This window comes from Eurytemora carolleeae, unplaced genomic scaffold (assembly GCF_000591075.1).
Source record: "Eurytemora carolleeae unplaced genomic scaffold, Eaff_2.0 scaffold247, whole genome shotgun sequence".
Taxonomy (NCBI): Eukaryota; Metazoa; Arthropoda; class Copepoda; order Calanoida; family Temoridae; genus Eurytemora; species Eurytemora carolleeae.
This window is the reverse complement of record NW_019396307.1, coordinates 97,101-123,855: the sequence shown is the minus strand read 5'-3', so window position 1 is coordinate 123,855 and position 26,755 is coordinate 97,101. Positions and strand designations below refer to the sequence as shown.

General features: G+C 30.0%; 1 protein-coding gene and 1 long non-coding RNA gene across 2 annotated transcripts in view; both read left to right on the top strand.

The window, feature by feature from the left end:
* Positions 1–15,411, top strand: part of LOC111700638 (type-1 angiotensin II receptor-associated protein) — a 30,556-nt gene extending 15,145 nt beyond the window's left edge. Inside the window, exons 2-9 of the mRNA XM_023471620.1 lie at positions 4,372–4,498; positions 7,156–7,212; positions 7,271–7,331; positions 9,877–9,907; positions 9,999–10,061; positions 10,894–10,970; positions 11,139–11,201; positions 14,803–15,411. Coding sequence (XP_023327388.1) covers positions 4,372–4,498; positions 7,156–7,212; positions 7,271–7,331; positions 9,877–9,907; positions 9,999–10,061; positions 10,894–10,970; positions 11,139–11,201; positions 14,803–14,903 — 580 coding nt within the window. The 3' untranslated portion in view covers positions 14,904–15,411. The remainder of the gene's footprint in view (positions 1–4,371; positions 4,499–7,155; positions 7,213–7,270; positions 7,332–9,876; positions 9,908–9,998; positions 10,062–10,893; positions 10,971–11,138; positions 11,202–14,802) is intronic.
* A 2,983-nt stretch (positions 15,412–18,394) lies between these two features.
* LOC111700641 (uncharacterized) lies at positions 18,395–21,011 on the top strand. Its single transcript, XR_002765022.1, has 3 exons — positions 18,395–18,495; positions 20,687–20,751; positions 20,894–21,011. It is a non-coding gene; the product is annotated as an uncharacterized LOC111700641 (long non-coding RNA).
* Positions 21,012–26,755: the final 5,744 nt, after the last annotated feature.

The following is a 26,755-nucleotide window of genomic DNA, read 5'->3' as shown; positions in this document are numbered from 1 at the left end:
TGAGATGCAGGGGGATATATACATAAATGATTTGATTGGCATTTCTTTACTTAGTTTTTATTTGTCTTTTGACAAAATATGTTTTTTTATGGTTTTTAACTATAGCACATATTTTATATTTTTTTCATTTATTTTTTGAGATTTTACGTGTTTTTCATTAGAGAGAAACTTTCAATAAGAAAGAAAAAATGTGGAAACTGAGAATTTAAAAGTTATTAAACAACAACTGACCTTAAATATGAGGAAACGGGTCAAAGAAAAAGAGGAAACCGATCAACAAACTGGGAATTTTACAACCTTTCCTGAAAACCGGAAACAGACTCAAAAAATGAGGAAACGGGCCCCAAAAAAGAGGAAACCGATCAACAAATTGAGAATTAAAAACTTTTTTTGAAAACCGGAAACAGACCCAAAAAATGAGGAAACGGGCCCCAAAAATGAGGAAACCGATCAACAAATTGAGAATTTAAAACTTTTTTTGAAAATCGGAAACGGACCCCGAAAAAGAGGAAATGGACCAAAAAAGAGAAAATCGACCCAAAACAGAGGAAACCAATCAACAAAATGAGAACTTAAAACTTTTCTTGAAAACCGGAAACAGACCCAAAAAAAAGGATACGGGCCCCAAAAAAGAGGAAACCGATCACCAAACTGAGGATTTAAAACTTTTTTTGAAAACCGGAAACAGACCTAAAAAACGGGAAACGAGTCAAATGTAATTATAGCAGAAACCAATCCAAAATATTCGGAAATCCCTCAACACTTTTCAGTTTATGAGGGATTTCCGATAATTCCTGAAAAAAGAAGGAAACGGACCCAAACTCACTTTTGGGTCCGTTTCCATGTTTCCAGCTCTATTCATTTTCAGTTTTATCAGTCTAAATTCTCCCTTGTTCATTATCTAGATCTGTAAGCTGCTCCGTAACATCAAATTTTAGAAACTTCATCTCAGTGTTCAGAAAATTTCGATTTAAAGAGGTTTCCCAGATTTTCTAATTTGTTCTCTGGTTTATAAATGCGTTTTGGATTGTTCAGAACAATTTCTTGAATATATTTTATATTGATGTTCACATCTATCAATTTAATATTGTAAAAGTTGGATTTATTTTTTATATAGTTGTATGTGTCCATCGAATATTTTTAATTTTACTAAAAATAAACTATAAATATTTTTCGTCCATTGTAATATATATCTATCTATCTATCTATCTATCTATCTATCTATCTATTTATCCATCAATCTATCTATCTATCTATCTATCTATCTATCTATCTATCTATCTATCTATCTATCTATCTATCTATCTATCTATCTATCTATCTATGTATCTATGAATCTGTGCACCCTAGAATCCCACAGATGTGCACCACGTTAATGCCCTCCTGCTTCAACCAGAAATATAAATTCCTTCAGGGTTGAACCGTGTTGTGCCTTTTAAATGGTTGCGGGGGGGGGGGTGAGGGTCCAGTTTTGTAGATTTTAAAATTGCTTTTACTGCCCGAAAATTCTCCTTTTAAGTTTAACCAAACTATTTCTTTTAAAAACTATTCCTCCCCGTCTCCTCCTTCTCTCGTCTACGTATGCGTACATCTATAAGTTTTGAATATAAACATGCGTAAAAGTAAACCAGTCATCCCCCACCCCTTCCCCTTCCTGAGGGTAACACCCCCCCTTACACCCACTCATCTATAGATACTAGACACTCAAGTTAGAGTTAGTCTAGAATAGACAAGACACAGTGATGAAGGAAGTAAAATGGAAAAGTGAAAGATGTAGTAGATTAATAAAGAGAAAAGTATGGAGTGATGAAGGAAGTGAAAAGAAAAGTGAAAAATGAAGAAGATTATTAAAGAGAAAAGTATGGAGGGATGAAGGAAGTAAAAGGAAAAGTGAAAAATGGAGTAGATTATTAAAGAGAAAAGTATGGAGTGATGAAGGAAGTGAAAAGAAAAGTGAAAAATGAAGAAGATTATTAAAGAGAAAAGTATGGAGGGATGAAGGAAGTAAAGAAAAGTGAAAAATGAAGTAAATTAATAAAGAGAAAAGTATGGAGTGATGAAGGAAGTGAAAGGAAAAGTGAAAGATAAAGTAGATTAAAACAAAGAAAAGTATGGAGTGATAAAGGAAGTGAAAGGAAAAGTAAAAGATAAAGTAGATTAAAACAAAAAAAGTATGGAGTTATGAAGGAAGTGAAAGAAAAAGTGAAAGATAAAGTAGATTAAAACAAGGAAGAGTATGGAGTGATGAAGGAAGTGAAAGGAAAGTGAAAGAAAAAGTAGATTAAAACAAAGAAGAGTATGGAGTGATGAAGGAAGTGAAAGGAAAGTGAAAGATAAAGTAGATTAAAACAAAGAAAAGTATGGAGTGATGAAGGAAGTGAAAGGAAAAGTGAAAAATGAAGTAAATTAATAAAGAGAAAAGTATGGAGTGATGAAGGAAGTGAAAGGAAAAGTGAAAGATAAAGTAGATTAAAACAAAAACAAAGTATGGAGTTATGAAGGAAGTGAAAGGAAAAGTGAAAGATAAGTAGATTAAAACAAAGAAAAGTATGGAGTGATGAAGGAAGTGAAAGGAAAAGTGAAAGATGAAGTAGATTAATAAAGAGAACAGTATGGTGTGATGAAGAAGTGAAAGGAAAAGTGAAAGATAAAGTAGATTAATAAAGAGAACAGTATGGTGTGATGAAGGAAGTGAAAGGAAAAGTGAAAGATGAAGTAGATTAAATCAAAGAAAAGTATGGTGTGATGAAGGAAGTGAAAAGAAAAGTGAAAGATAAAGTAGATTAATAAAGAGAAAAGTATGGAGGAACAGTTAGAGGAAACAAAGTGGACTGAGGGAAATGCTAGGAGAGATAATTGAAATAGAAGGAAAGAAAAAGGAAATATGAAGTAAAGAAAAAGGAAAATGGAAGGAAAGATGAAGGAAGTATGAAGTAAAGATAAAGTGAAGAGGAAGTAAAGATAAAGGGAAGAGGAAGTAAAGATAAAGGGAAGAGGAAGGAAAGATGAATGATAAAGAAATGAAAGAGGAAGGAAAGAGGAATGATAGAGAAAGGAACGAGTAATGATGGAGAAAGGAAAGAGGAAGGAAAGATGAAGGAAAAAGGAAGGAAAGATAAAGGAAAGAGGAAGGAAAGATAAAGGAAAGAGGAAGGAAAGAGAAAGGAAAGAGGAAGGAAAGAGGAAGGAAAGATAAAGGAAAGAGGAAGGAAATATAAAGGAAAGAGGAAGGAAAGAGGAAGGAAAGAGGAAGGAAAGAGGAAGGAAAGATAAAGGAAAGAGGAAGGAAATATAAAGGAAAGAGGAAGGAAAGAGGAAGGAAAGATAAAGGAAAGAGGAAGGAAATATAAAGGAAAGAGGAAGGAAAGATGAAGGAAAGATAATGGAAAGAGGAAGGAAATATAAAGGAAAGAAAAAGGAAAGAAGAAGGAAAGATAAAGGAAAGAGGAAGAAAAGATAAAAGAAATAGGAAAGAATAAGGAGAAAGGAAAACAAGAGGAAAAAAAAAAAAATTCCGGTTTGGGACTCAAAAGTCACGTGGAAAGAGAAAAATGGTCGGAAATACAAATTTTATTACTTAATGCCGGAAATAAACATTTTATTACTTAATGCCGGAAATAAACATTTTATTACTTAATGCCGGAAATAAATATTTTATTACTTAATGCCGGAAATACACATTTTATTACTTAATGCCGGAAATAAACATTTTTTTACTTAATGCCGGAAATAAACATTTTATTACTTAATGCCGGAAAATCATTTTGAAGAAAGCAAAAAGAAAGAAGGAAATACAAGTTTACAAGATTTTATGATTTTATATCGGAAATTCTGTGAAAATACTTTTCTTAAAAAATAATTTCTGATTAGAATGACTAGAAAAATAAATTATATTTATTTATACTTTAATTTAAACTCTGTTGAAATTCATGTAAAAGACCCTAAGAATGTATTTTAAAAAATGGAAATAAATATGCCTGAAACATTTGAGTCTGTGCCTCAACTCTGATTTTCTGTTATGTCACTTAATTACTTAATCTTTAAGTTTATGTATCAAAAGTGTACTGTACACCATCAGGATTCAAAGATATAGAATTAGAAAATTCCAGTTTGTGACAAAGGCTTATTTCCCTTGTAATAGGGAATAATGAATTAGGTTAAGTAAATTTGCTCAATGGACACATCTACATTTGTTTTCATAAAATAATGTCTCCTAGGTATGCCTTTTAACTTTTGTTCTTACTAAAACAACTGAAAGATAATCCAAGACATGTTGAGCTTATTATCTTATCCATTGAGCTTATTATCTTATCCATTAACAAAATCAATATTTAGCCCTTCTGTCTGACTCTCTTAGCTGTCTTGTTTCAGATTAAGAATGGGATATAAGGAGTTTAAACTTGAACTGCCAGCAGTAAAATCCTTCAAGATGAAGTTGATCTTCTTGGTTCACTTCACCCTGCTCTCCTGGGGGCTCCTGCATCCTTGGGCTCCAGAGGTAAACAGGGACGACCTTCGCTTCCAGAGCAGATGGGCCTTTAAAAGAATTTCTAAATATAGATAGATCATATTTTTTTCCAAAGGAATATTGAATAGGGCACCAAACGACCACCACTCTTGATCCCGGTGTCGTGCATCAGTTCATCCGCCCCTATTTATTTTAATCATTTCAAAACAATGTTAGTAATTAAAAAGCAAAGTTACAGTTTTCTAAATGTTAAGTTACCCTGATGAACAGTTTCTCAAATGTATAGTTTCACAAAGTTATAATTTCCCTAATGTGCAGTTTTCCTTATTTACAGTTTCCTAATTATAGTTTCCGTAACGTACAGTTTCTCAAATGCAAAATTTTCCAAGTGTACAGTTTCTGAAATGTAAATTTTCACATATGTAAAGTTTCCCAAGTGTACAGTTTTACAAATGTACGGTTTTCCAAACATGCCATCAGAATATGTGTAAACCAAACATATAAAATTAGCAAGAAGCAATATTTTTTTTCACTGTAAATTTTAGTAAAATATTCATAAGGAAAAGTATACAATGAAAATAACATAAAGATTTGGTAAAAGATAAGCTTAAGCTACAAATCTAAAAATTTTCAATTTTAAAAAGCTCTTCAAACAGAGAGTTATAAACAATACGCATTTGTCGCAGGATAATATTTGCTAAAACAAAACAAAAAACATGTTTTTTACATTTTTTCCAAAGTACTTTTGCAGATTTAAAAAAAATTTTTTTAACATCATACCACTGTATTTTGTTAGGTTTCCATATATTCCATATATTTTCTTATATGAAGAAATTTTTCTGAGTGAAAAATCTTCCAGTGAGAATCGTGAAACTCTGGAAAAGATTAATTTTAACAATCTTATTTGCTTTTGAGGTTGTTTTAAAGAAAAATTGGCTTACCACCAGAAGCATTAAGGTTACTTATCCAGTCAAATGTTCCGTTTGCATTTAATAAAACTATTTGTGTTCAGTTCAATTAAACTTTAAATAATTTTTAAACAAATCCCAACTTGTCTACTCTCTATTATTACTAGAATTATATAATTGTCTTCTCAATATTTCGCCAAAAACTTCATCAGAAGTTTGTCCAACAATATCACAGATATAAGCAAAAAAATTAAAAAATTCTTTTTAGACAATGAATATATAAAATAAATAGTAAAAACAAAACAACTTGAATAATCCAAGAAAAACAAACAAGAAAAATTGTGTAACCTTTACAATAAGGAATGTGTCAAATGAATAACGTCAAAACAAATAAAACTTAAAAAAGAAAAAACTGGAAAATTGTTCGTTACTCATTTGAAGAGATTTGAACGATCGACTGGAAAAGGATTGACTTAGAATTAATATAAAATTATTGTTTGATAAATTCAAAGTAAAACGATATTTGCGAGTAAACAACTTGTTTTGTGTTATCCCCTTCAATAATACATTTTAGAACTAAATGTACACTTATTTATGTAAACTAATAATTTTGAATTGCGTTAAAATAGTTAAACACAAGGGGATAGCCGGTAGGCTCTCCATGCAGGGTAGGTTCTCCATGCAAGACGCAACCAGCTGTAGTTTTCTTTTTATTATAGATATTGCAAGGTTTTGTACGGAAAAGTTTTTGCATACAGAAGTTTGACAGCTATGTCATAATTTCCATTTCTCAAAGTAAAGTTAGGGATAAGGGAGGAGTTTTGTTTTCAAACATTTTAATCAACATAAGTAAAAAGTTTTTGTTTTTAGTTTATAACACAATCTAAAATTTGATTAAGGTTACACTTATTGCATTAAGTTAATTGAAGAGTATGTAAATATTATTTTATATATACATATTTTTCACGATTAACATTTATTTTCTAAATGATAAAAAAATAAAAAAGTTATTCTGTGACAGAAACGAAAACGAAATGAATCTCTAGTTGTAAAGCTGTAAGATGGAAAAAGTTTTGATTTAAGCTTCCTCCGAGTCCTATTTGTTATGCTCAGCACAATACAGTGACATGGCACCGCCCTTTACAATTCTAAATTTTGTTTCTGTTATTGCACTCACCTCTGCCCCTTTAGTAGAAGTAAATTCAACCAATATGAACCATAAAGTCTGACCGTGTCAACCTTGCTGTACCGGCTAGTCCTGACCATAGAGTTATGTACAGTACAAACTGGGAACGGAAAGGTTGACCCGGCTTGGAAATTCAAATGTACTACGGCAGCCCATGATTGAACCATCCCTCTTAACAGGTCAAATGATTTATCAATTTGAAATCACATTTATACATTTAATAAACATAAAGTCCTTTTCATGTACTGACACTGTACAAATGTTTTTATAAGATTAAAATATTTGAAAAAATTATGACAATATTTCTCATTCATTAATATCTTTGAAATCGGTATTATAAAGTCCAAAAAGTTTTGCCTACATTTTTTACTTTTTATCTAAGTAAAAGTATTTATATTTCTTACACCGAACGTAGTGATCTCATCGCCCTACGACGTGAAATATTAGGTGTGATTAATTTCCATAGAATTTAATAAAACTGTTAGGATATTATTTTTTTTGTATGGATGACGTAGCTAGTTCATTCATTCACTGTGTATTAAACATATTAAATATTTTTAAATGATATTAATTTAATTTTTACTCATGTTCAGGCTTATGAGATGCAGGGGTATATTTTCCTCTTTTTGCTAATCTGGACACTTTTAGAGGTGAACTTTCAATTCATGAAATTTAAATTTTGTTCTAAACATTTGAATTTTATTTTAGACTGAAGGAGTTGAACATGTTTTAGTATGCCTAGCTGTGAATATAATTTCAATACTGTTAGGAAGGAATTTTACACTAAATTTCATTAACTTTAGGAAAAATGGATTAAATATTTGCCACGAACTCTGATTTTTTAACTTCTATATCTTTCTAACAATATATACGACCTTTGATTTTTCAAACCATGATTTCTGATCAAAAAATGTTGAATGTCAATTATTTTATTTTGAAATGTAGAAAGTTAAGATTTTCAGCTTCCAAGATATAGGGGTTAGTAAATTTGAGCTTGTTGCAAAAACTCTATTCCTTTGGACAAGATTTTCCTCATTTTCAAATTTTAAATTTTAAATTAAATTTAGATTTAAAATTTGGGTTGAACGGGACTATATAAAGGAAACATGAAAGGCTAAAACCTAAGCTAAAGGCTACAGATCTAAAATCTATATTTTTGAAAAGCCCTCGAAAACTACAAAAGTTATCGATCTTATATAATGAGCTGGTCTTGATAAATTGGGCTATGAACATGCATTTTAACCCTTTACCTTTTCTTTAGGTCTTTTTCTAGGGGGGGGGCGCGTGTGACGTCCCCCAGTCTATATATAGATTCAGACCCCCCAGCCTTTATAGGGTTAAAGGTTTGATTAAGATATGTTTAAGTCGACAATTTTTAAACTCTTTAAACTCTTACAGAATATACTTTAAACTCTTACAGAATATAATTTAAACTCTTACAGAATATACTTTAAACTCTTACAGAATATACTTTAAACTCTTCTCTTACAAAATATACTTTAAACTCTTACAGAATATACTTTAAACTCTTATAAAATATACTTTAAACTCTTACAGAATATACTTTAAACTCTTATAAAATATACTTTAAACTCTTACAGAATATAATTTAAACTCTTACAGAATATACTTTAAACTCTTACAGAATAATTTTTCTATCTTTTCGGCTTGAATATTTCTTAATAAGTAAAGTATAGGATGAAGCAAACCAAACCGCAGAAGCATTTGATTGTGTTTTTTTTTTAGATTTTGATTTAAATCATGAAACTTTTGTGAAATAAATGTTATCATTGAATATAAAAAGAGAATATAACTAAGGAATGAAATCAAAGTAACAAACTCAAATTTCTTATCCCTATATCTTTGTAACCTTATGGTGTAAACCTATGAAATTGCAAACTTAGATTATGTAATCTAACATATTTCATAGTTTAAAATATTAAAGGTCTTCGAAATTGGGTTGCAAAGATAAAGGAATTAGAAATTCAGAGTTTGTGGCAAAGACTGAAATCCATTGTCTTTAAATTATCTGTTATAAGTGCAGGGCTTTCTTTACTTCACATTAGTCTTATTCTTATTGGAACTATAGTACGACATTGGGAACCAAGATGTGCATTGTACAAGCTCTATCGCGAAAATTGAGCAGAATTAGGCCAACTACTACTTTTAAACTTAATCCAGAAATATTCACTTTTAAATTTTAAAATATATATGTAAAGGGCTGCACAAAAGTAGTCAGTTGATGAGGTATAACCTTAAAGGCCAAGGTGTAACGGCACTTTAAAGTAAAGACTGTCTAAACATTTGATAAATAATGTTTAGAGATGTCTAACTCTCAGTGACGAAGGTTTACCCGTTCAGTGTACTCTCGTATTGTTTCCGATTTGCTCGTACCAGCCCTTCTAGTTACCCAGGTGTTTTGCGGATTCAGCGCGTTTTATGCAAGCAATTTAGGCTGTCTGGGTACATAAGACTTGAGTTCATTCTGAGTATTCAAATCAAATGATCAGAGCTGAAAACTTTAGAATAAGATATCCTTAATCCCGATTACTTAATCTGAGTATCCAATGGACACACTTTTGATTTTCTTCTTAAACCCTTCTTTCTTAGATATAGAAGAGAAAAATCAAAAACCATTTTTTTTAATTTAAAAAGTCCCTCCCGCTTCTGCATATAATTTTAAATGGCGCGCAAAATTTCAAATTTATCGGCTTCAAATACGCGACTCTGATTGGTTGAATTTGGCACACTTTTCAGAATATAAGAACAAGATTAGGTTAGTCTCGATATTAAGAAAAAGAGAGTATCAAGCATTAATCTCAATGTCCACCATTGTAAAGTTTTCAGCTCTGGATTGATGAAAGGATTTTACAAACTTGAGAAGTTGAGATCTTGAGAAGTTAAGAAACCGAAAATCTAAAAGAGGTTAAACGTAAATTTGCTCAAATAGATGCAGACTGCTCTGCAAAGTTGCATCAATTTTATTACACTTACTCACACATACTTTTTTGTAGCCCAAGACATGTTGATGTACAATTTAGAATTTTAATATGGTCTTTGTTTTAAGAGTCAGGCCAGGCTAGGTTTGTTACATAAAACGTGCTGGGTCGATTTTATCCTGGGTAGTATACAGACTGAACAGTACGACTAAATGCATATACAGTACATGTTGTACCGGCTCAGATAATGAAACTTTCAGAGTGTGAGAGTTAGTGATTTATAGATAAATACTTTTAGAAGATAGAATTGCTGTATTTTGATATTTTTGCTGAAATATTGTAAAAATATTTTGTTGTAAAATTCTTGTTATTTAGATATTATTATCATTGCAATCTACTTCCCAAGGTAATAGCTCTTTAAAAAATCAAAAATGTAATATTTTTTTTAAGGCACCGATTAAATAAATTATTCTGATATACATCAAGTTTTATTTTAGTCATACCAAGAACAGTACAGCAGAATTCAGTGGTGTCATGGCAATCTTTAATCTGATTTTCAGGTCCAGTTTTCCTTATATTTTATCTAAAGGGTTTATACAGGTTGGTAACCGCCAAGAAACATTTTTTCCAAGGACTTGAGAAAATTAGGACTTTTTTCCAAAGTTTTTATTTTCAGGTTTTTTTTCCTGAAACTTTTATTCCCGGGACTTTCTTACATAGATTCATACAGGGTTCCCACCGATACATGTTCCATGTAAAGAAAACCCAATACAATAAAAATATGACGATCCGAAGCTTGCTTTTAGGTTTCTGCATCTAAATTAGTATCTTGATGGTTTATTAAACGATAAAGAAAAATACAAACCAGTTTAGACCTATCAGGAACCCTGAATGGAAGAAAATGGACTAAAATTATTCAAACCGATGTTTTTTTAATGAATGTTAATTTGAATATCAAAAGTTTAAAAACTCTTTAAAAACAATTTGAATATCAAAAGTTTAAAAGCACATTGAAAACAATTAAAATTTTTTTTTTTTTTCAATCTGTTGGAGACATTACAGCTGCAGCGGCGTACAAAGGAATTTTTAAAGGGAGGGAAGCTGAATTTTTTTCTTATCAGGGTGGGGCTCAATAACCGTTGGGGCCTGAAAACCACCAGGAAACTTTGACTGATCCTGGGGTGGGCTGAGCCTTCATAGCCCCCTCCCCCTCTGGAGACAACCTTTATTACAAATCAAAAGAAGAAAATATATGTAGTTGTTAAAGGACACTATAGTTAATGATACATTTAATTGGTATTTAGAATTTTTAGAATTTTACAAATATTTTTATTATCAAAGCATGATTAACTTTTGTGTATTTATTGACCTTATTTTTCATGAATGTTGCAGAGTGTACAGTAGCTACGTCCTGTACACTGAATGGTGTACAAGAACCGGTTCCGGAGGTGTCACTGTGGTTGATTCAGGCAAACACATTGTAAATTTATTTCAGGGATTTCATGATATCTTTATTATTTTACTTTTTTTTATAGAAAAAAGCCATATTTTTATCTTTATTTCAGCAAAAATAAAGCAATCAGAATCCATACTGATTTTGATGCATTGTATTGTCCAATGTGATTTGTACTGTACAGGTAAACAAGCGTTCTCTGAAGGCGGTTCAGTACGAAGCGGTTCAGTACTAGCACACTACCCAGGTCTAACAAGGATTATACATTTACAGGATTAACCACAAAGGACCAGACTTTAATGATGACCTAAAACTTTTTATTAATAACGATCAAAACATTTGATTTGTGGATATGCCATATTAATAGTCTTTAAAAATCTGCTAAACGATTTGTTTAAGAAAAAATAAGTGTACAGCGTAAGAAAAGCTTAAATGTAAGGTCAAAGATTGAATAATTTCCGTATGATTGTTTCTGGAGTCTCGTCCTTAGTGGGTAACCCTGCATGTTTGCATAAAAGTGTACTGCTGTTTCCGGGAGGAATATTAACAAACTCAGCTGCTCAAACCATGCTGTTTTTACATTCTTCAATACTAGAAACTATATAGTACATTTTATATATGGGTTCCGAATCGATGTAAGAAAGTCACAGTAAAAATAAATTTCCGGGTAAAAATACCTGGAAATAAAAATGTTGGTGAAAAAGTACCAATTTTCTGTAGTCCTAGGACAAAATGTCACTGGAAATAAGTCCTGAGTTTTAGATTCCCGGGACTTTTGCTTCCTTAAATAATAAAGCCTCAGGAAAAAAGATCAAAGGAATTAAAGTCTAGAAGAAAATAAATCCAAAGAAAAAAACCAAGAAGAAAAGTCCTAAGTCTTTTGAAAATGAGGTCAAGTCTGAGATGTTTTCATAAAAAGGAATTGTCTTCTATGCATCTGCATATTGAATATACCCCGGGGTGTTTTAATATCAGGCTTTTTTATCCCTGGCTGTAAACATTCTTTGTTCCCATGCATTTTACACTATAACAGGACTTTTATGTATATAACAAAACAAAATTTCTACGTAAATATTTAAACAGCAGGAACTCCCAAAAAATGGGAAAGGGTGGTGAGCAATGGTCCCGTCAAAAATTTACATTTTTACCTATAAAGCCTGTACACTCTAATAATTTCGAAATTCCCCCCCCCCCCGCCTTTAAGCAGTACTCTTATACTCCCTCTTTAAATGGATGAGATTAAAAATATTTTGCCAGTAAATAATAAGTTTACTTGTCAAGCTTAATATTAAGTTACTTAGGAAAGGATTATTAATGCATTAAACAATCTAATCTTTGAAAAGAGAAAATAAATTATTCTTCATGAAAGACTTTGAATAATTTGTTTATGTAATTAGGTATTAGGTTTTGACTTTTGATAATTAAACTTTGAATTCTGTCAGATTAAATATTTTAAGTTTGAAATATCAAAGTTGCATGGATTTATTTTATTTTTGAAAAAAAATTACTTCCTGATAACATTCTGCATGCTTTATTTTTTTGTAAATGTTTGCAACATAATGTCGTTGGATATTTTAAATTTTGACTTCGAGTTTGAAATAGCAAAGGTTGCAAAATGTAAGGATTAGAAAATTAGAGTTTAAGACGCGTTCTTACTGTTCTGTTTCTCTACAGGAAACCCGGTATTATATTTGCATTTACAAATATTGCAAACAATCTCTTAAATATAAACATACAGTGAGCACAAGAAAACTGTAGAGTAGAAAGACGATCTTAAAACAATAATTAAATGTTTTTAAAGGGATTGTTCACGAAAAATGAAAGGGTTTATAGGCTTAGTGCGATAAAAAAGCGCTTTTGATCGCTACTAATCTTATTTCTATCTGTTGCGTCTATAAGGAGAAAATTGTTAAAGACGTCTCATACCGAATAACTTAGCGGCCATACAAATTTAGAAAATTGCAACTACGACTTAGACCGTAAAAAAATCAATTTAATTTCAAACAAATCATTCAGATATTACACCCTATAGTCATCGATTATCTTTCGCCACATTTGTATATAGTTTATATTTTATAATATTTTTTAATTAATTTGTTTATTTCTCTTGTCGCTTGCGCAACTACCTAAGAATGCCGCACACCACTCACAGTTTTCGAAATCCGTTGAAAACGTTTTATAAAGAAAATAAAGTTGTCCCTTTAATCCCTTTAATGTTGTCATAAAGCTAATACTTATGCTGCAGTTAAACGCTAAATGAGCTATAACATCAAAAAAAGTTTTCATCAAATGTCGCCTTGACAATTTTTCAATGGGTTTTATACTATTTTATGTAAATCTCAGTATTTGAGAAAATAAATAAAAAGCCATGAATATTCGGGAACAGCTTTAAAGAGCTCCATATAATCATTTAAGTAAAAAAATTTATCAGAAAGTGAAAATACGATATTTGATGAATTCTATCGATGTATAGCTTATTTAGGGTTTAACTATTGTATCATGTTTAATACTTGTGAAATGGGTCTTTCATTGAAAAATTGCTGCAATTCATGTTCAATGACCTTTTAAAGTCAAACCTTAAAAGTCGTCTTCCTATTCCAGAGTTTTATAGTTCTCAAGGTAGATACATACATTTTACAGTTTTTCTCATTTTTTCTCATTTTTTCTCATACAATGCTTTTGCTTTCAAACAGTCTTTAAATTTATAACAACCAAAAAAGAATAATATTTCTGTTGTGAATTTTGGGATCAAACCTTGATCCTTATATTTAGCAAACCTACTACGGATTAATTTATCCTGTGAATCAGGGATAATTTAAATGAATTGGAATCATGATCCTCTTATTTTAAAGTACCCACATTCGATATTGAGATCAAGCATTCAAAATTATAGATACTCCACGTTCTAAAGTTCCGCTTTCAAATCTTATAAACTTGAAAGGATTTTAACTAAATTCCTTGAAAGCTTGAAATGCTTCTAGTTGTGAAATTTAACCGAAATAAAGGGCTACAAAATCAAATCTGCAAAAAAAAGCTTTAAACGAGATTTTTTCAATATTATTCTATCAAACTAATTGCCAGCATTTCTGTGTGAAAATATCCAATAGATAGAGGAATGAAATATTGCCTCAGGCCACTAGAATTTATTGGTAAAATTTGTCTTCAAGTTATTAAATTGTTCACATTTTCAAAGACAAACTTGAAAATGATTTTGATTTATCCAAAATATGTTTTAATTTCAACTTTTTTGCAATAAAAAAATATCTTTAGGGTAAAATATCAATATCAATATAAATAATTTTAAAAAAACATAGTTGTGACATTTTTTGATTACAATATTCAAAAAATACGAATTCAATTATAATTTCTTCTTTTTCTAATAATTCTTTCGAAGATTTAAAAACTAATCTTCAGAAATTAGAAATGCTAATAAAGGTAGATACGTAGTGTTAACTAAAAATATATCCTAATGTGTGTATACTGTTTGACTAGCCTTAAATTTTAATGATATTAAAATAATCAAACGGCTTTAAATGTAATTATTTTAATATTCGAACATGCTCCCAACATGTTGTCTGTAATAGAGCCACATGACCCAAAGAATGGAAACTGATCACCTGTCTCAAAATCTGACTGAAACCCTACTTTTTTAAGCTATAAATTCTGCAGGAACAGATATTAAATATCAATGATTTTCACCATTAGGGTACACAAATATAAGAACTAGAAAATTGCAGTTTTAGACGAATTAATATCAGTTGTATTTATCAGCACATAAATCTATTCTTAATATATATTCATGTGCGAATATATCAAGAAAAAAATACTTATTTTTGTGTTTATTGCAGGTGGCCCAGTCTCTCCTCGTTTAGCTGTACACACTGTACACACTGTACACAACGAACCGGATCTGCACTCGATCCCTCCCAGTTTTACAGTTATAAATTAGTACATTTAAGTACAGTGCAGTACACAATTATGAACTTAAAAACCGTGATGTTCATTGATTTAATCCAGGATGCTTTTCGATTCTAAATTTAAATATTTGAATGAACGTGTACACTGTACATTGTTCCAGAATGCTCTATAGTAAGAAATAGAATAATGTACAGTGTACACAGTACATTGTAGACATTGCACAGTATGTACATTTAAATACAGTGATGTTCAATCTAATCCAAAATACTTTACACTTTACAGTACATTTTTATGTACAGTATTGTATAGTGTACACACTGAACTGTATGTACATGAACACCGCAATGTTCAATCATCTAATCCAGATATATTGACAGTTTTTACAAAGCATTTGTACTAATTTTTATTGAAAAGTATGTCGTATACAATACTTGGCAGTATATGCTCGGCGATATGTGTAAATGTCCCATGTTAATTAACCACCCCTGTATGTGAATAAATAAAATAAATTATAACGAATAAATTGATAAACTCTAGAATTACAATGTCAGAGCAAAAAATTTGCATGCTAACTTGTTTTCCTATATCAAAAATATCAAATTATTTCCTAAATGGATTTCAAAGATAAAAATATGTTTTTAAAATATTTGAGATTTAATTTTTGGTTTAATGTATAATCTCTAAAATCTTCTCCAATGAAAACCTAAATTAGATTTTAATGATATTTTTAGAATTGATAAATTTAGTAGATTTTACTTCTCAAGAATATATTTTTAATTTGCTCTGCAAAAGAAGAAAAAAAAGTATCATTTCCGATTATTTTTCAACTATTTTTTTTTTGTTATTGATCATATACAAAGCTATAACTAAAACAATTTCTGATGCATCTTGGACATTAAAAAATGCAATCAATACAAAAAAAAATGTTGACTGATTTTTATTTGTAAAAATAAGATTATTTTAGTAAGATTGTTTCCTTGTACCATAGAAAAATACAACTAAAATTCAAACTAAACTGTTTAAAAAATACATACAAAGATAACAAAGTAAAAAAAGACAAATTCATTGAAAACCGGTTTTCAGAAAAAAAAACTGCAATAAAATAGGAAAGCTGTAAAATGCACTGCAGTCGAGTAGGTAAAGGATAAAAATAATTGAATAGGATGGAAAGATAATTAACTATTTATAATATTATTATTTTGGTTTGCAGTTCTTGGACAGAAATTTTCTCTGTATTGAGATTATTTTAGACTATATTTTGTCCCGTCGTGACAAAATAATAGTTTCATAATTAATTTTATGAAATGCACTGATTATTTTTAGATTAATAAATTTTCTGACAAAGCAGAAAAAAAATCTTAAGTAAATTTTATTTTTATTTTTGTTTCAATTGAAAAAAATATTCTGGAAACATCCTAATTATTTTTTATTAAATCCAGGAACCAAGCAAACTTTTATAGCACAGTGCTATAATATATAGCTAATTTTACATTAAAGCAGGATGATTATATACTTAATAACACATTGCTATAATATATAGCTAATTTTACATTAAAGAAGGATGATTATATACTTAATAACACAGTGCTATAATATATACTTAATAACACAGTGCTATAATATATAGCTAATTTTACATTAAAGCAGGATGATTATATACTTAATAACACAGTGCTATAATATATAGCTAATTTTACATTAAAGTAGGATGATTATATACTTATATATTCATCATTTATATTTATCTAAAGCAAAATTACATTAAACAATATAAAAGTTAACAATTTAATACTAATACTCTTTTCTCTGGATATCGCATTTTATGATTGACAGGGTTTTCCAAAAAAAACAGGTGCAATACAAGACTTTTAGCATGAGTATAGTTTAGTTATTCAGAGATGGTTTTCAGAAATGGAGTTTCTTGGTCCCAGTCTAGTGTTTTTCGTTTTCTAAAAATGTGATATGATGACAGCACTGCAAGGCTTGATAGATTTTCGCACATTGCTTTGAAACTAACACCGGGTTTGCAGAACTTATGCAGTTTCTTTAGATTTGCTTTATTTGATGGTGAGATATATCCTCTTGAGCCGATTTCAAAAGGGTTAACAGACACACCCCTAGTTGTTATATCTGTGATAAAATGTTCATACTTGTTCATCTTTATAACTTTATAGCGTGATGATTATATACTTAATAACACGGTGCTATAGCTGTATAGCACGTCAATAATAAAATTCACCATGAAGTAGGTATGAATCATAAAGTACACAATAGTTTCACAAAAGTAAATATGTGGGTTGGTATACCACAGCAATGGCCTTTTATTTACCTAGTAACGTTTTAAATCTTTTGAGACATGTACATTTTAGATTTTCAGTTGTAAAACGTGATTTGTAGAATTTTCATTAATTTTCCTGTATGAGCTATAGAGTATTTTCCTGTATGATCTATAGAGTATTTTCCTGTATGAGATGTAGAGTATTTTCCTGTATGAGCTATAGAGTATTTTCCAGTATGAGCTATAGAGTATTTTCCTGTATGAGCTGTAGAGTATTTTCCTGTATGAGCTATAGAGTATTTTCCTGAATGAGCTATAGAGTATTTTCCAGTATGAGCTATAGAGTATTTTCCTGTATGAGCTGTAGAGTATTTTCCTGTATGGGCTATAGAGTATTTTCCTGTATGAGCTATGAGTATTTTCCTGTATGAGCTATAGAGTATTTTCCTGTATAAGCTATAGAGTATTTTCCTGTATGAGCTATAGAGTATTTTCCTGTATGAGCTATGAGTATTTTCCTGTATGAACTATAGAGTATTTTCCTGTATGAGCTATGAGTATTTTCCTGTATGAGCTGTAGAGTATTTTCCTGTATGGGCTATAGAGTATTTTCCTGTATGAGCTATAGAGTAGTTTCCTGTATGAGATATAGAGTATTTTCCTGTATGGGCTATAGAGTATTTTCCTGTATGAGCTATGAGTATTTTCCTGTATGAGCTATGAGTATTTTCTGCAATAATTTTATTTTAAAGATTGAACCGTCACGGATATTAAATCATGCTAAAAAATATGAGTGTAAGGGACTGTTTACGTTTATTCAAGTATCCTCCATTATCCAGTGACATGTCTGATTTACAACGGTAGCCCTTAACCTTGCAAGCTTTGTATAAATTAGAATGAAAAAGAGATCTGAGCTGAAAACTTTAGAATGGGAAATCCTTAATCCAGATCGATTAATTAATCTAGAGATTAATAACAAGAGTAGAACAAGCATTTTTTAATCTCAAGATTAAGAAAAAGGGTGGATCAAGCACTGATCTCGATATCCACCATTCTAAAGTTTTTAGCTCTGCACGATTTAAAAAATAATTATTATTAATTATAGATTGTAAAAAGAAAAAGAAAAAAGAAATTCACGTCAAAATTGATTATGTTTTACTTCCAGAATGTGGAAATATTACGTTACCTAAACTCTGAAAATTACTTGATATTTTGTTACTGCCTTATTTGCGAAGTTTACACACACGCTCAGCTGATCAGTGGAAAATCAAAACAAGTTTAATATAGGTTCAACTCAAGCCATACACCCAGTGCGAAGTGAGCAGAGGGCCTGATTTAAATTCAGGTGAACTGAAAATATAAAGAGTCAATTCATAGGCGCAATAGGAAACATAAGTGAAGGGGTGGGNNNGGGGTCAAGTAAATGTTTATGAAGTTTTTCAAAGCTATATAGGGTCTACAATATATTTTCAGACTTACATTATTTGGAACAAATACTTGATACTTACGAAACCGTGGAATTCTTAAATCCCAATAATAAACATATTAATCATATACAATGAAACCCTTAATAAGGAATACACCGAAAGAATTCATCAAATGTCGTATTCTTCACTTTCTGATAATGGAATGTTGCAGATATTTAGTTTTTTAATTAAATGATTATATGAAACTCTTTAAAACCGTTCCCGCATATTCTTGGCTATTTATTTATTTTCGCAAATATTGAGATTTACGTAATATAAAACTCACTGAAAAATTCTCAAGATGACATTTGAAATTCTTCCGATGTATTCGTTATTAAGGGTTTCACTGCATTAAATACACAATGGACTTTTGTAGAAAACTCACATTTGAGAATTCTCAGTTTTAAAATTGTAAACGTTATTATTTAATTAATACTTGATCAGGCAAAGCTTTAAATGGTATCTTTGTGAATTTCACATTGACATCTTGAAATTAATTTTATCAAAATAGCTTATGTCGAGTTTTCCATCAAATTTTCTTGTTCGATCATTTTGCTTCATTGGATTCTTTATTACTTTTCTGATATATTTTTTATATAGCTTTCAGTTGATTAGATTTTCATAAAGAAATTATTAGGAAGAATTAAAGGTTTTCAGTGGAAAGTTTTTCTTTTATTGATACGTCTTTAAAACATAAAAGATTTTCATTTGAAATTACGTAGAAAGAGTTTTTAATATATTCAATAACACTAGTTTATTAGTTCATATATAATACAGCACTGTTTAATAATCTGCATATGTTTAAATACTGTAAAAAACAATAATTAACATATTTTTTCAATATTTAATTTATATATAATTCTTTTTAATTCCTTGAACTTTTCCTGGGTTTTCTTTATCCCCCCTCCCCCCCAAAAAAACGACAGAAGGTTGTTTATCAATAAAGTAACAACAATCACCGTTTCTCTACGAATTGTATTCGCATCTTTCTGCTACAAAAACAATGAAGTAGTTCGTTAGAATTAAATACATTTTAAGCTATAAAAACGACAATATGTAAAATTTCCAAAAGATATGAACCTGTATAAAATGATATCAATTTGATAAAAAAAAACTGGATGTGAAGATATAAGTAAATAATAAAACATGCTGAACAAGTAGATCAGGTTAAACTAGGTTCATGATTTAAAGATATTTTTTAGTTTTCTATTCTTAGCCATTTGAAGATTGATTAAAGTTTAAAATTGATTAAAAATTTTCTCAGTCATGATCAGCTGGTGCTAAGAGTAATTTTTTAGGGCTAACAGTGGTACTGTGAGCACCAGAAAACTGTGGAATATGTATACGACTTTTAGACTCGAAATATGATTAAAATAGTCCAAAGAACAGAGACTGCCATTGGGTAGATGTATTAAAGACACGTTAACTTAATTCTATAAAAGCTGGGGGGTCTGAATCTATGTATAGCCTGCTCGTAACCCAAATTTTCAAGGCTAACTCATTTAAAAAAATTAGACCGAAAACTTTAATAGCTTGGATGCTAGAAAGGGTTGAAAAAAAAAACGAAAAAAGGTAAAAAATGTAAAAAATATTTTTTTTTCGTATTAAACAAATATCAAAGTTTGACACATGTTTCTACATCCATTTTTTTCTTTTCCAAAGTATTATTTTTTAGATTTATAGCTTCAGAAACATAATATTTTTGGGCTATTTTAGATTTTTTTACACAGGCCGGACTTTTTAATGCCCTGTACCCTACCCTAGTCATAAAAAAATAAAATTTTACAAAAAATCCTTTCAATTTCTTTTCATTAAAAGTCACAAAATTTCACAATGATGTGTCAAAAATGAGAGTGCTAGGACAAAAAAACTAGAGGTGGGGGGAGTCAAACGCCCGCCCCCCTCTAGTGAATAAGAAATTTTAAACTATAAATAGTAAGATTATTTACTTTTTACAACATAAATTATACGTTAAGATTGATTAAATGTCGTCTTCATATTTCTTAATTTTCTCGTTCTCACTGTATATATTTTCAATTGACTGAATTATGCAAAAATGTTCTTTAATAGATTGGAATGAGCCCTCAGAGACATGGAAACTTTGTACTGGCTTATTGGAGCAGCTGCAATAATAGGTAATAGCTTTAAAAAGTGTACAGAAGCTTCCATATAAGATTCATTTATTTTGTTAAAATTGAAATCTTAAAATTTGCTGGTAGTTATATTGTTTTTCAATTATTTTTTGGATATTTATTTTAAAATATTAACATTTTTTAGGAATAGCTCTCCTGTACTTCTCCTTGTTACGATGTGCACAAAATAATTGGATTGGTACAATACCTCCTGGACCAAAACCAATTCCCTTTCTTGGTAAACAACTGAAGTGAACTGAACTGAACTGAGCTGAGCTGAGCTGAGCTGAGCTGAGCTGATTAGATTGTAGATTGTAGATTGTAGATTGTAGATTGTAGATTGTAGATTGTAGATTGTAGATTGTATACTGTAGATTGTAGACTGTAGATTGTAGATTGTAGATTGTAGACTGTAGATTGTAGACTGTAGATTGTAGATTGTAGACTGTAGACTGTGGATTGTAGATTGTAGACTGTAGATTGTAGATTGTAGACTGTAGAATGTAGACTGTAGATTGTAGATTGTAGATTGTAGACTGTAAATTGTAGATTGTAGATTGTAGATTGTAGATTGTATACTGTAGATTGTGGACTGTAGATTGTATTGTAGATTGTAGACTGTAGATTGTAGATTGTAGACTGTAGAATGTAGACTGTAGATTGTAGATTGTAGATTGTAGATTGTAGATTGTAGATTGTAGATTGTAGATTGTAGATTGTAGATTGTAGATTGTAGATTGTAGATTGTAGACTGTAGATTGTAGATTGTAGATTGTAGACTGTAGACTGTAGACTATATATTGGAGATCGTAAATATTGAACTTTTAATTTTTGAAATTCTTGGAAGAAATTATTTGAAGTTTAATAGATATTAAATTTTATCAAAATATTGTCATTGAGATTTTGTAAAATAGAAAAATATCGATATTAGTTTTCCATAAAAGGATGTATAGCATAAAAAAGATACAAAAACCTAGCAGAAACTCTAAAATTTAAATATATTTTAGCTATAATTGTGAAAAATTTAACAAAATAAACATATTTTCTGTCAAACAAAAATTTCGACAAAAATCAAACCTAAAAGTGATTTTTAAATAAGTTTTTATTTAACTAATATTTTTTGTATATTTTTGATCAGGCATTATTAAACTCCTACGAGAAGAAACAGATTTTAATAACTACGATAAGGTGATAATTATAACCATGCATTCTTTTGTACAGTAGTCCCAGGATAAAAGGGGTAAAGCAATATAATAATCTTAAAGTGATTTTATGTGAACAATTTTTTAAACTTTATCATTATTAAGGTTTAATCATTTTCATTTATATTATCATTCTTTTTTCTTATAATTTTTATACAGTTAAACCCTAAATAAGCCATCGAAAGATGTCTTATTCTTCACTTTCTGATAATGGAATGTTGCAGATATTTAGTTTTTTAATTAAATGAATATATGGATCTCTTTAAAACTGTTCCCGTATATACATGGCTATTTATTTATTTTCGCAAACACTGAGATGTACGTAAAACAGCACAAGACGACATTTGATAAATTCTTTCGAGATATGGCTCATTTAGGATTTAACTAGCAAAATATTCCAAAAGCAAATCATTGTTTTGAAATCGTCGGTAATTCCGCATATTTGTGGGGACCACTGCAACCTTCAAACATTAAAAATCTAAGTATTTGATCTAAGAAAAAAGTTTTCAATGTATGTCACAAGATTATATTTCTTCTGCAGCAAAGTATGAAATGTTTGTAATATTTCAACATTAGGAAAAAGTAAAATATTTTCTTTATTTTCTCCTGTCTTGTCACATTTTCTTCTAAATATTCTCCTAGTAATGTAAATTCAATTAACATTTTGAAATTTTGAATTTTTTTATTTTTCTAGAGATTTTGTTACTGTTCTGCGAAACTTTGGACTACCAAGGTGATTTTAAAATAGACTGTCAACTTACAGGGAGTGTTCGCGAAAAATGAAAGGACGAAAAATTAGCGATTTTGATCGCTACTAATCTGACTTCTATCTGTTGCGTCTATAAGGAGAAAATTGTTAAAAACGACTCATGCTGAAGAACGTAGCGTCCATACAAATTCAGAAAGTTGCGATATTCACCTCGGATCGTAAAAAGATAAATTAAAGTCCAAACAAATCATTCAGATATTACAACCAATAGTCATCGATAATTTTTTTACGCATTCGTATATAGTTGGTATTTAATAATAATTTTTTATTTTTATGATCTGAGAGATACTTTTGAAAACATCTATTCCTGTTTCGAGGATTTTTGATAATGAAGACGACATTTTCATATTTTCTAGGAATGTTCGAAAATCCAGCGCCAGAGAAACATTATTTAAAAAAAAAAATCAAAAAATATTATGAAATGTTAACTATATACGAATACGTCGAAAATAAAACGATGACTATTGTTTGTAATATCTGAATTATTTGTTAATAATTAAACTGATTATTTTACGATCCGAGTTGAATGTTGCAACTTTCCGAATTTGTATGGACACTACGTTCTTCGGCATGAGTCGTTTTTAACAATTTATTCCTTATAGACGCAACAGATAGAAGTAAGATTAGTAGCGATCAAAAGCGCTTAATTTTCGCCGTAAGCCTATACCCCCTTTCATTTTTCGCGAACACTCCCTTTAAGTTCTTAACACTTTCTCTCTTTTCTCTGTTGTATAAATCCGCAACTGTCATTCATACAAAGAATATTATTAGTTAGAACATCGTCAATGGTTTAACAAGGGTACCGTTGTGATTCAGACATGCCATTGTACCGCCGGGCCGGCTTGTATGCAGTTCGAGCTAGCTTTCCGTACAGTACATATATAGCGTAGACAGTCAAACATTCTTATTTTTTCAAAATTATTATTTCTTATTTCAAAATAAAATCATAAAAGAGGAATTTAAACCTGAAATGGAATCCCTATGGTATTAAAACTTCTTGTAAAAATGTATTTAAAAAACTTTAAATAATCTTTTTATCCTTTCTTTAGGTTTAAGAAAAGAGAGATTGCCTTTATCAGTCTAATCTGGAAAAATCACGCTTCCTCCTTCTTCAAAGGCATGTTTTAATTTAATCTTTTTTTCTACAATTTCCCCTGAAGAATGTACTCTTTTAAACAGTCAGAACATTTTAATAGCACAATATAAAAACTATTTCAAAATTCTACACGCTTCAAATTTTGTTGAAAGTGCTAATATCTCATATATTAAATTTCTAAGGAATTAATTAAGAGAAAATTTTATTTTTAATTCTTTACAGAGGAATTTTGAAGTGACGTTTTTTTATTAAGTTATTTTATAATTTCTTTTTATATTGTTTTCTCCTTTAATTTGATCGAGGTTTAACCTTATAAAGCCTAGGAGGTCTAAATCTAACCTAAATCTAGCCTAAGTTATTTAGGCTCCTCTGGGTTATTACAGTTTTCAGATTGGTTGGCTGTTTGCTGAATATGATCTTTTTAAAACTTAGATTATTATACCAAATCACATATATATATAACAGTTTTATATATATTTCTCGAGACAGGAACATCAAATTGAACTCTTTTAGGTCTCGATTAAATCCTAATGTGATTCAGCCCCCTTACAGTTTCCTTAACAGTCCCTTTAATGAGGAAACAGTTAATATGTTTTGCCAGAGTAACAATTGTGTAATTATTTGATAAAAGCAAACTTATCAAGCATTAAATTTTGAAATATGATTGAAAATCTCGAATTGTTTTAAAAATCCATTAGCCCTGAATGTTTAAAAACGGAATTCAATAAGATGCCTATAAGTATAGATGCAGTTATACAATGCAGCTACAACTGCGCTATACACAATTTAATGCCTTATAAAGGGTATGGGACAACGCCAAGTACTTTTTGTATTGTAGGCATAATCCCAATTTCCCGAAAGTAAATTCAAATGTTTCTCAAATATCAAATTAATCCAAGAATAGTTGATATCTAATCTAAATTTTTCAAAAACCAAAAGGATTAAGAACACTCTTAAAAACACGTTTTTTCATCTTTAATTTATTTTACCTTAATCAATCGTTTCTAAGCTTTTTTAATTCTTTTTATAAAAATCTTAGCTATATTGAATATAAAATTAGCACTTTATATTGAAGATAATTTAGTTGGAGGATTTTACAGACTTTTCTTTGAATATACATTACCATAGAAATGCAGTTTAGATATATTTTCTTATTTTCAGCAGAACATTTTAAATTGCAAAACGTGTTTTTGGACAATATCGCTATTTTTTTGGTCAAACATTTTTTTCTAAAAATCTATAAAATTATTATTATTTCAGATGATTATTTAATAATTAATAAAAGGCTAGTTGAACACTTACAGTAATAGTGATAAAAGTAATAGAACATTTATTTTATAATTGTTGTAATTTCATTAAATTATTACAGATGTGCTCTCAGATCTAAGATTGGTGCATCAAATTGCTAAAAAGGTAAAATTTTAATTTAACACTTTAAAGGAAGGACTATAGGGTCACAGGATTAGACAGGATAGGACAGGATAGGACAGGATAGGACAGGATAGAACAGGATAGGACAGGATAGGACAGGATAGGACAGGATAGAACAGGATAGAACAGGATAGGATAGGATAGGATAGGATAGGACAGGATAGGACAGGATAGGACAGGATAGGACAGGATAGGACAGGATAGGACAGGAGAGGACAGGATAGGACAGGACAGGACAGGATAAGACAGGATAGAACAGGATAGGATATGATAGGACAGGATAGGACAGGATAGAACAGGATAGGACAGGAGAGGACAGGATAGGACAGGATTTGACATGATAGGCCAGGGTAGGGCATGATAGGACAGGATAGGACAGGATTTGACAGGATAGGGTTTTTTGTTGGTATTCTTGTTAAAATGATATTTTTTTCAACCCGCGTGAATATGTATTTTTTTCTTGTTAGCCTATTATGTATTTCACGAACCATCAATCATCCTGATCAGATATTTATCAATATCTCAACAAAAGTTTAATATCTTATATTGGCTATTTTTAAAGATTTACGTCAATTTCAACAATAAGGGAACAAAACCTGTTTATTCTGCGTGGATGAATACTGCTGAAAGGGACTGTACGCGTGAGGTTAAATGACCCTCCATGCAAAGATGACAATTCTAGATCTCTTAAAAGCTTTGTCTGAATGATGAAGTATGAATTAGATGGCATCTATATATTTATTTATTTATTCTTTTTATTCCTACACAATTATAATGGTACAATTTAAAATCAACGAGAAATGAGATATATATCATATAAAATATAAAATTGATATAAAGTCGAAAACAATAAAATAAAAATAAAATTAAAAACTTAGTTTTTACATAAATCGTCAATAATTACATCTATTTCATCATAGTTAAATCCTTCTAAAACATTTAACCGGATTAATAGCAAATCTTTTATCAGTGGAATTCTCCACGCATTTTCAGCCGGATTCGCGTAAATCATGTTTTACTTTACTAGAGACTTGTTCAAGGACAGTTTATCTACATAGGTTTCATTTGCAATATTAGATAAATTCTCACATAATTTTGTTCTTTGGTCATTTTTGCATAAATCAAACAATAGTCGGATGCTGAGCTTGCGACTTTTACACATAGATTCGCAAAACAATACAAATCGGCTACACAGCATAGTTTTAAATGAATTAAATGAATTTTAAATGAAATATCTATGAGTTTGTCGTGGCAAACCAAATAAAATACGAATAGCAGTATTCCAAGAAGTATACAATTTTACAGTGTTAGCACAAAATAAATCCCATAAGTTGGAACCATATACACTAGATGCATATATGTTATAAAGCTTAACAACCATTGTAGGTTCAGAAAAATGATTCTTGATTCAAAAGCTCTTTACTCAAACATATATATGTCAGCTATAGCTGGCTAAACGGCTGAACCAAATTTACCGAAATATGTTGGGGGAATCCATGGGTAAAATCA